Here is a 10,888-nt window from a genome sequence, read left to right as displayed (position 1 = left end):
TACTCTACGCACCCCCCCCCCCCCCCGGTCATCGCACCTGATGCTCCAGTCGCCGCCGACCAATTTCCCTTCATTCTCTCTGCTCAAATTGACCCAAAGCACATTTGAATAATGACAATGGTTACCCGGCGGCGCTCGGAGCAAGCGCTCTGCGTTTTAAATAATAATTACAACAATAACACAGAAAGGTAAAGAGGGACGCCGGCGAAAACAATTTACTCTCAGCCGAGCGTGGACACGCCGCGGAGGAAGCGAAACGCTCGGAATGCCAAAAACGGAATCGCTGATACGCGAGCCACGGCGTCCTGTTCCCAGGGGAGGGCGGGGCCCTGGGATCCCGAAGCGCGGACGGGGGAGCGCGAAGCTCGGACCGCCGAGGCCCAGGCCTCGAAGCGGCGGGCGCTGACGAAGAGGCGCAGCGGCCCCGTTTCAGACGGGGGACGAGCCCGCCCAGGACGGCCGTTTTCGGGAACGCTAATTGATTTCATCGCAGCGCCGGGCCGAGCGTTTCAGCGGCGCCTGCAGGAGCGCAGGGCGCAGACGAGCGCGCGTTCCTTTTCAGGCACCGTATCCTTTTCCGCCGACTTCTGGAAGTTTCTACACGGGGCTCGGCTCCGGCGCTGATCAGCCGACCGTGTTTACGGCGACCTGCGGACAGGCTTCGCCGTCGCAGCGTAATTTATGATCGTGATTAATGCGGTTGGGGGAAAAAAAGCGGTCTAAATACAGCTTGCAGGCAGAGCCGTTTAGAGTGCTTTTCCTACCGTAATTACCGGCCCCACATACGATGAGGGGCGGCAGGCGCGGGTCTGATGTCGGCGTGCGTTTGCCAATGCGGCAGCGCAGGCTCTTCCCTGCGTCAGGCACAGGCTCGGAGCTGCTCTAACCGGCACAGTGCAGGAACCCTGCAGGAGTGACTTAGACCCAGGCGCTCTGTGCAAACAAACGCATGCACTGCGGCTGTTTGAGTTTCACCCCATTAACACAGGAAGGACGGAGAGACAGAATCCCTCCATTAGAATTTTAATTAGAGAGAGAGAGAAACAGAGAGAAAGAGCAAGGGAGATAGAGAGAGAGAGACTGAGAGGGAGACAGAGAGAAAGAGTGGGAAACGGACAGAGAGAAAGGGAGACAGAGAAAGAGAGAGGGACATAGACAGAGACAGGGATGGGGGGGGAGAGGAAGGATACACCAGAGGGCCGCAAGACTGAGAGCGAGGCAGAGACGGAGGGATTGCGTGAGAGAAGTAGAGAGTGGCAATAGGGAAAGAAAGGTCTGAGATTGAACACAAGGATAGGGATGGGAGGGATAAGGGCGGAATGCAGCATAAGACATCCGGAAGGAGAGGATGAGAGAGAGAGGGAGAGAGAACGGGCTGTGAGGAGAGAGAGTGAGGGAGAGAAAGACAGCAATGAGGAGAGAGGGATGAGCAGAGAGGAGAGCGAGAAAGAGAATGAGCAGTGAAGAGAGAGAGAGGGGGGTGAGCAGAGAGGAGAGTGAGAAAGAGAATGAGCAGTGAGGAGAGAGAGAGGGGGGTGAGCAGAGAGGAGAGTGAGAGAGGGGGTGAGCAGAGAGGAGAGTGAGAAAGAGAATGAGCAGTGAGGAGAGAGAGAGGGAGGTGAGCAGAGAGGAGAGTGAGAAAGAGAATGAGCAGTGAGGAGAGAGAGAGGGGGTGAGCAGAGAGGAGAGTGAGAAAGAGAATGAGCAGTGAGGAGAGAGAGAGGGGGTGAGCAGAGGAGAGAGAAGCTGGTGAACGCATCATGAACACGGAACAGATAGCACACACAGTAACAACAGCACGGTAAACAGCAGCAGGCGTCCGTCAGACAGACAGGAACTCTGACGGGCCGCAGACTCTGCAGACGTCCGTCAGACAGACAGGAACTCTGACGGGCCGCAGACTCTGCAGACGTCCGTCAGACAGACAGGAACTCTGACGGGCCGCAGACTCTGCAGACGTCCGCAGACGTCAATGCAGGGGCAGGGGAGCTATCCGCAATGGGCCCAAATCGCGGGGGGATGGAGGGGAGGAGGAGGGGGACAGGGGATCGGGTTTACAGAAATCTGAAACAGTACTGTACCACGCTTTATCACTGAAGTAATGCACTAGTTGTTCCACTCCTTGACCAAGGCATTATGGGAGAAGCAGAGGGAGAGAGACAAGAAGGAGAATGAGGTCACACAGAGACAGAGCACCGGGGACAGACTTACCCAGAGAGCGCAAGTCTAGCCACCAGCACCTACCCCTCAATCCAGAACTAATTCAGACGTACAGAAACCTTCAAACACACCGAAACATACAGACAAACACACACACACACGCGCACACACACACACACTTGCATACAGACACACACACGTGCACACACAAACTCGCATAGACACATACACACACACACATACACATACAGGCACATACACACACACACACGCATGCATGTGGTACGCACGCATACAGACACAGACAGACACACACACAAATCATTCAGAGCGTGATCAGCAATTAGTTTTCTGCTGAGCAGCGTGCAGGCGTTCAGAAACACAAGCGAGTGGCAGCACTGGCAAATTGGATCAGAAGGCAAGCGTGCAAAGAGCTGACCCCCGGATCAGCCCGGCCGAAAGCGTTTAAAGAGAGGACTGTTAATGAAGTCTGGCCCCGTCCACACCCCTCCTGCGCTCCCCAGAACAGTGTCCTCCGCAGACCTCCGCCTGCGGCGCTCACCGCTGCCCCCTGCAGGCGAGTCGCCGCCGCGAGACGACACCCCGATTGTTTAAAAAAAGAAAAAGAAAAGAAACGCTTTCTTCTTCCCAACCTTGAATGACACGCTTTTGAGTGTCAAAGCTAGCCGGCGTAGTTTTGGGAAGGCCACGAGCTTTAGAAAAAGGGTGTCTCAGGGTGTCCTTGACGGGCAACACGACTCAAAATAAAAGCCGCAGAATACCAAACTTGTAGCGAGGCCAGGGGAAAAATTCCAGCGATTCGTATTCAGCCAAATCCGACTTCTTATGCATAACGCAGTTCGCGCGGACTGAAAATCCAGGAAGTCGCACCTCTTTTCCAATTGCTCGCCGGTGACACCCGCTCTCCAGGTTCCGTCCGGGCGTGTCGGAGTGCATTCCCATTCCCTCGCGGTCGGTACGACTTTGCGAAGCCTGCACACGCAGCCTAGGCCACAGCGCGCGCCGTGCTACGCTAAGGCTCCCTTTAATTCACAAGGTCTCGCGCTCCTAAGCGGAATAGCAAACAATCCACCGGGCATCTATCTTCTCGACCCTGATCACACCAGAAATGAGAACGAGGGAAAAAAAAGTAATTTTTTTAAAAAGCTAAAAAAAAAATAAAAAATACTTTAAAAGAATCGAAAACTGGAACGACATGAATCTGCGAAAGAGGGAAATCTAATTAAACGGAATATCTGCAAGAGGCTCACCAGCCTGAGAGATAGATCTGCCCAATAGCAACTTATTCACTTTCAATTACTCACTGTCCAGTGAGAACTCAAGCAGAAACGCGGCGCTACGGAAACGGGGGGGGGGGGGGGGGAATTGAGCCGTGAGGCCGACCGGGTTTTTCTCCCTCTGATACCAGACTGAACAGGACAAACACAGAGACCGCGCTCCGTTCAGGAGAGATGGCTCAAAGCTCTCTTCGGAAAACTCGCCGGCCAAACAAAATCGCTTATTATTTTACAGCATCTTCGCGATACCGCGCAATTTTCTCTGCGGGATTCTTCTCTGAAGAACTAGAGTACAGTTCTTCCCACGCTGCATGGCACATACACCACCATTCTGGACAACATCCTGGATTTCCAGTCAGCTATTTTCTACAGCTATACATCTGTATGAGTGTGCCCACTTGCATTGCCATTCTGAAAACCAGCAGGCGTTCAAAAGCACTTCTATGACGTAAGAGAACAGAGGTGCTTCTCATTTGAATTTCATAGTTTTTTGTCCTTTTCAGTTCTCTGCATATATATACTGCGCATACATTTAGGGCCTGTAAGACCTTTAGCAGGTCCAAAACCTTTTAGCACACGCTAAACCAATAACATGACCAATGACTGGTCATAGTGTTTGTTTTTCACCAATCGTTGGCCGTTTTATTAGTTTAGCGTGCGCTAAAAGGTTTGGCAGGAGTTGAAGGTCTTAGTAAAGCAGGCCCTTAGTGTCTTGGCTGGCAGCTGCAAGGAGTCCTGGGTTATCCACTGTGTGGGCGAAGGACATAAATTGTCACCTCGGGGATGTGACACAGAGGGGCAGGGTGATTGAGTGCTGTTCTAAAGCAGAGGTGGAGGTGGTCTGCTGGAGGCGGCAGGGTCTGCGGGGGTCACATCGGGGGGGTTGTGTCAGAGGGGCCACAGCAGGCCGGGGGCGGGAGGCCGAGTCCCCGCCGGTCCGGTTCAGACACCCAAATTTCTCTTGAGCGACGATGAGGCTTCGCCAGCCAGGGAGAGGCAGGCCCGCGCTCCGCGTCGCCGCTGGAAACCACCGCGACGCTGCGATAATTACCGCCATCGTTCACCGACCCAGCGGCCGCTCCCGGCCCCGCTCTCATTTACCGCGAGCGCCGCTTCTTCAGGCGTCCGCGCGGCTGGTCACGTGACGGACCCCAACCCACAATGCAGCGCTCCGGTCCGGGTTTAACAGCACGTTTTAATAATCGCGTTCGAAAAAGCAAAAAAGACTTCCGATGCTTTTTTTCAAACGGTCAAAAAAAAAAAAAACAGACGTCTCCACTTGACAAAGAAAGTGCAGCCTTGATTGAGTAGAATCGGTGGAAAAAAAAAATCGATGAATTCTTGATTAATTTCCTCGCTGCGGACGGTGCTAAAAACAGCTTCCGTTGCTGACATGGAGAAAGCCAGCACAGCGCTCGAAGCAGCGGGAACTAGGATGAACAGACACGGGGAGGATGGGGAGAGGAACGAGGGAGGGAGGGTGACGGACCGGCGCGGCTCTGACGGACGGGGGGGGGCAGGGATTTGAGGGGGTGGGGGTGGAGTGTTAGCGACTCACTCTGTCTGTGGCAGGGTGCGTTTGCCCTGGCAGTGCCCTGGTAGGAACCCTGCTGGCAGGGAGAGAGGGAGGGAGCAAGCCAGGAGCCCTGTGCAGAGAGAACAGAGAGGAACAGAGAGGGGGGCGTGACACACGTCCGAACAAACCCCGCCCCCCGGCTACGCCCATCAAGTAAGTGCAGGACCCGTTAGCCCGTTAGTGAAAAAGCCCCGCAGCTGCCCCAAAGACACACACACACACACGCAGGTACGTTCACACGCACGCCCCACCACACAAGAGCCTGGATAATACCCAAGACCACGTGCCCAAGATGAGACAGACATCACCTCACTCTGCTGGACTTTAAATCGGCCGATTTAATGCTCGCGAACTGACGGAAATTTCCACTCAGCCTCTGAGCCTGTTGGGGGAACAACACAAAAGAGGCCTGAGCCTTCCTGAAAGAGACCTTCAGCCAGTCAGAGACTGGAACCGCCTGAGGGAGGATGGGAAATGTAGGCTTTGGGCACAGAGAGAGCGCCACCTGCAGGGCGAGGGCGCGGGAGACTGTGTGACGCAATATCGGCGGTTTCCCCTCCGCTGCCGAGGGCCGTCTCAGTGGCTGGCCTCGCTGCCCGGCGGACGGCTATACCGGAGAAAAGAGGCTCGATTGTGCGTGTTTGCTAGCGCGGGGCGCTCGCTGCTAATGGCCGACCGTCTGCGAAGAAGAAGCAGCCCGGGACAGGGGAGGCTCCAGATTGGGGTCCCATGAGCGAGTCACAGGTAAGCTCCTCGCAGGGAGTTTTTGTTTTCGCCAGCGCTTTAAATTGAGCGGAGGTCTGAGGGAAAAACGGGGCCAGAGCCGCGGGGCCCCAGGGGCCCCCCGGAGACGGCAGGCTATTTCCTGCGCCGGGCGGCGGGACGTCGCTGTCCATCCCGCGCGGGGGTGGGGAGAAACTTCGACGTCCCCTCCTCTTCCCTCCCCTCCCCTCCCCACAACACAATTACACCCCCCCCTCCACTTTGCAGCCACCTGCTACGGCTTCATTTGCAGGGGAGGGGGGGGACATGCGAAATGAGAGGAAGGTCTCCTCTAACTCGTCTCCACGGTGACGGTGACGGGCGCTCTGATTGGGCTGTCTCCGGGACGCGCGACTCCTGTTTAGACGTTTTGGAGGTTATCTGCCCCCAGCTTACTGGAGAGCATTACTTTCGGCGAGCCGCCTCTGTCCCGCTAATGCAGCCCGTCTCCCCGGAAACCTGCTTCACCCCCGCACGTTTTACCGCTGCCGTCATCGCCGCGATCATTATCGGCACCGTCATTTTCCACTTATTCCCGCTATGTTTGCTCCCCCCCCCCCGCCCCCGCCCCCCCTTCTCCAATACTTTGCTGAATGCAAACCGAGCGTGCACTCCCCCCCAACCCCCCACCCCGGAACGCCCCAACCCACAGCCGCTTGTGCCGGAAAAGAGCTTAAAGAAGTCAAAGCGAAATCTCATCGCCCTTCTCAGATCATGTGACCTATGACATCAGGAACCCGGGCGACCTGCCAATTAGCAGCGGGCTTCCCGGCGGTGGACAAACCGCCTCTGTGAGCAAAGTCAAGGCGCGTTCACGCAGGCCATCACGCTAATGTTTAATTAACTCTTCTGTCTTTGCCGCCAGCTCACCCTTCCGGATCTCCATTTATAATGGCCGCCTGATTGCGTTTAAGGCGCCCTGCTGTTCCGCGGTCTGAAGTCGTCCCCGCGCTTAATTGCCATTTGCAATTCTGAGGGCTGATTTAGAAATCGATGTGCCGGGGCACGTGTTCCGTCTGTCGACACCGCTCACAGCTCCGGCCGCACTTTGGCTTCGGGCTTTCTTTAGAAACGACAGAGACGTCTCCTTATAGGTTTATACCTTCGTTTCTCTCCGAGCGACTTAAATTTTTATATCCATTATCTCCATTCCTCCTGGGGATCTACATCCCTCTGCTCGGTTTAGACTAGATTTCATCCATCACGTTAGCTTAGCTAGCGTAGTTTTACCTCCCTGCCCATCACCTTAGCTTAGCTAGCGTAGTTTTACCTCCCCTCCCATCACCTTAGCTTAGCTAACATAGTTTTACCTCCCCTCCCATCACCTTAGCTTAGCTAACATAGTTTTACCTCCCCTCCCATCACCTTAGCTTAGCTAGCGTAGTTTTACCTCCCCTCCCATCACCTTAGCTTAGCTAGCGTAGTTTTACCTCCCCTCCCATCACCTTAGCTCAGCTAACGTAGTTTTACCTCCCTGGCCATCACCTTAGCTTAGCTAACGTAGTTTTACCTCCCCTCCCATCACCTTAGCTTAGCTAGCGTAGTTTTACCTCCCCTCCCATCACCTTAGCTTAGCTAGCATAGTTTTACCTCCCCTCCCATCACCTTAGCTTAGCTAGCGTAGTTTTACCTCCCTGCCTATCACCTTAACTTAGCTAGCATAGTTTTACCTCCCCTCCCATCACCTTAGCTCAGCTAGCGTAGTTTTGCCTCCCTGATATTGAGGCTCTCAGCTCAAGAATGATTGTACTTTCTCAGGACATAGATAGGACACTCAGAGGGGCTTTTGAGGCTCTGATCTTTTTTGGGGGGGACGATTGGGGTTTGGGGGCCAGTGGCGCCTTTCACAGTCCGTTTTGCTGAAACGGAAACGCGCACGTGAGCCCGTGCCACGTGACATAGCGTTTTGACCGCCTTTTCTTTTTTTTTGAAGACCGAAGCCTTCAGCGCCTCAGTACCCGCGATACGCGGTATCTGTACGACCCGCAGGCGTGTCCCCCAGGGGTTCCGCCGCGAGTTCAAGCAGAACGCCGTCACGCCGCCAATTTACACGGAAAGCGGCGGCTCCGCACACCGCGCCGCCAGAGCCAATTCCCCCCGGCGCCAGCGCGGCTCAGGGAGGGAGGCGCGATGGTATCGCGTTAAACATCGCCGCGACCGGGGTAACGGTCTTCTGCACCGCCCGCTGGCTTACAGCCAACTCCAGAATTAGGCTCGGGCCTGAACACGATGAAGAGAGATGGCCGAGCTTCACCAAAATTCTTCTGGTTGATTCCACGAGAAAACGGCATTTGTATTATCGAGCTTGCAAACAATGAGGTCTTCTAAAGGCTTTGTTTTTTGGCATTTTATCCATAAAAAATGATTTACCCATATATCATTTCAACTATTTCAAAAGAGCAATGCCCTTTCTTCACCCATAGACTTCATGGACAGACTTGATTAATATTTTTTACATGTTGCAATTTTGGGAGATGCTCTTATCCACAGTGACAACAGTGCAAACATAGAGATTTAGGCAACAAACAAAGTTGATGGCAGTCAGCATTACATCAGACAGCAGTAGCCAATAGTGAACTTTACGACATACTGCTAAATGCCACAGTAGGTGTCAGAAGGAGACAGAACGCCGGGTCATTAGGAAGCAAATGAGGTGATGCCAAGATGGTTAAATAGCATGAGGTGAGCCAAGATGCTGTTTAACTAGGCGTCTGACTCTGCAGCAGAGGACAGGCAGTGACTCCGCTGTTCTGACTGCAGTGGGGAGCTCATTCCACCACTGGGGGGCCGCAGCAGAGACGTGATGGAGGGGAGGGGCCCTGTAGGGAGGGGGGCAGAAAGGTGTCCAGCGGAAGCAGAGCGTGGGGGCCAGGCAGGAGTGAAGGGTGTGATAAGAGACTCTGCAGGTAGAGGGCGCCATTTATGTGATCCCCTCAACCATACGCTAGCACGAGATTCATGCCTTTTTCAGGCCCCAATAGGTAACCAGGGGAGGGAGCAGACGAGAGGCGTGACATGCATGTGCTATCCCGGGATCAAAGGCAGCTAGCACGCACGGTGGAAAAAAGCGATCATTGCAAGCCTTCAGTGGTGTCACTGCGAGCCTTCAGTGATGTCACTACATGCCTTCAGCGACATCACTGCGAGCCTTCAGTGATGTCACTGCGAGCCTTCAGTGATGTCACTGCACGCCTTCAGTGATGTCACTGCGAGCCTTCAGTGACATCACTGCGAGCCTTCAGTGTCATCCCAAATGCGAAGGAACGGAAACGATGTATATGACCCCCCCCGCCCCCCCACCCTGATGGCCTCAGCTCCGCAGCGCTGAGCGGAGTCCGCCCAGGGAGCCCGAGGGGGCGGGGGGGCTGGGAGGTGGTGCAGGTGGGTGCTCTCCAGCAGCTGTCACCCCCGCTCCCGTTTGTTTACTCACCGGCCCGCCTTCCTCCCTTATCTAAGACAGAGGCGAAATGATATTACTATTTCCACCCTAACCTTTCAGCGCGGCGCGCGCGCCCGGGCAGAATGAAATGTCAGAGCTATCACGCCGCGCCTCCCTTCAAACGCCATCCGTTTCCACGGGGAAAGAGGAGCAAACCGGGGCGGGGCGGGGCGGGGAGAGAAAAAAGAAAAAGAGGAGCGCTTTCATTTCCCTCCGCCGCGGAGGTTGCGCGAGAGAGCGGCCCGACGAATTCAATTAAGAGAGAGAGACGCGTGGCGCGGGCCCCCGAGGCCCCCCGGGCTCCGAAACGCCATTACCGCCGAACGGGCCTTATCCCCCCCCCACCCCCACCCACCCACCCCACCGCCCACGCGGCAGACAGCTTCATTATCCCGCTCAGGTGTGCGGTAAAGCAAGGCCGTAAATCCCAAACCCCACCCCCCCCCCCCCCCACGCCGCCCCAAAACTACCACCTATTACCCGTTTCATAAATCAAAAGGGGGAACACTGAAGGAGGTGAGCACGCATAAACGTGAATGAACACAACACTGACTATAAGAGCACCTCCACCTATCGCTACTTTCCCCAATCTCCCCCCCCCCACCCCCCATTCAGCGACTATGCGAATGAGCTGTCTCTGGGCTAGCGGCGTTAGCCGTTTTCTTGTGGGGGGGCCCTTGAACTTAGCACTGTAAATGAAGGGCGGCCCAATCGCACAGGCAAATACGAAGCAAAGGCCAGCTTATGAAATCCAATCGGCTGCCGGTTTCCTCGTCGAACGCTTGGGCTGCTCTTGGGGGAGAAGGCCACAGAGGCGTGTCAGGCCAATTTCCATATTATTACCGCGGGAAGGCTTGTTGTAGCAGCCGACGTACCCTCCGTCCCAGCTTCCCAAACAAAATGAACCCCACACCCCCCTCCCCGCAAGATTTATCCTCACTTGCCATTACCGATATTTCCAAGACTTACGGTGCCCGTGGGGGCTGGAGCTGCGTTTGAGTGGAGAACACAGCACCATGACAACAGGTCAGGCAGTCGGGGTCGTGAGGTGGGATGGGGGGTTGGAATGGGTTTGGTTGATTTGTGTGCCCTCTAGCAGCCGGCCAGGTGGCACTGCCCCGTCGGACGCTCCCATTCGCCACCCAGCCGCCCCGCTCTGTGACACACCTTGCTCTCCACCCGACAGCATTGGTGCAAAGTGCTGTCAATCAGGGGCTAGGCTGAGTGGCTCACATAAATCCTCAGAAGGATGGTGGTTGGGGGAGGGGGAGACAGACAGGAAGCAGAACTCACGCCGTGCGCTCTCCAGGGGGTCTGCGTGGCCTTGTCGTGATTGGTCCGCCTCTCCTCTCTGGACTCGGGCCTTCTCTGCTGGCACTGACAACCGGCGGCAAGTGCAGAAAGTCCAGACTGCGGGAGAAGGACAAACAGCATGGAGTCCACACGCCGAGGGAAGGAGGACTGAGGATTACTGTGGAGCCCAGCAGGAGTGGGCGCTCCTCGCTGCTTGTGTTTGTTTAATAAGCGAGTGCGTGCACCTGTGTGTGTGTGTGTGTGTGTGTGTGTGTGTGTGTGTGTGTGTGTGTGTGTGTGTGTGTGTGTGTGTCTGTGTGTGTGTGTGTGTGTGTGTGTGTGTGTGCGCACCTGCGTGTG

The 10,888-nt window shown here is 55.4% G+C and overlaps 1 protein-coding gene across 5 annotated transcripts in view; it reads right to left on the bottom strand.

Annotated features, from left to right (window-relative positions):
- The window catches only part of LOC135247329 (serine-rich coiled-coil domain-containing protein 2-like), a 72,925-nt gene that overhangs the window by 5,004 nt on the left and 57,033 nt on the right, over positions 1-10,888 (bottom strand). For 2 of the 5 annotated variants that reach the window (XM_064320632.1, XM_064320631.1), the window contains exons 10-12: positions 10,529-10,645; positions 5,343-5,416; positions 5,017-5,104 (exon numbers count right to left, since the gene is read on the bottom strand). In XM_064320632.1, the coding sequence (XP_064176702.1) occupies positions 5,017-5,104; positions 5,343-5,416; positions 10,529-10,645 (279 nt within the window). Of the gene's footprint in view, positions 1-2,081; positions 2,122-5,016; positions 5,105-5,342; positions 5,417-10,528; positions 10,646-10,888 lie in introns of all 5 variants that reach the window. The other 3 variants (XM_064320635.1, XM_064320636.1, XM_064320633.1) reach the window with 3 other exon arrangements.

Source organism: Anguilla rostrata, chromosome 2 (genome assembly GCF_018555375.3).
Source record: "Anguilla rostrata isolate EN2019 chromosome 2, ASM1855537v3, whole genome shotgun sequence".
Classification (NCBI taxonomy): domain Eukaryota; kingdom Metazoa; phylum Chordata; class Actinopteri; order Anguilliformes; family Anguillidae; genus Anguilla; species Anguilla rostrata.
This window is presented reverse-complemented; position numbering and strand designations above follow the sequence as displayed.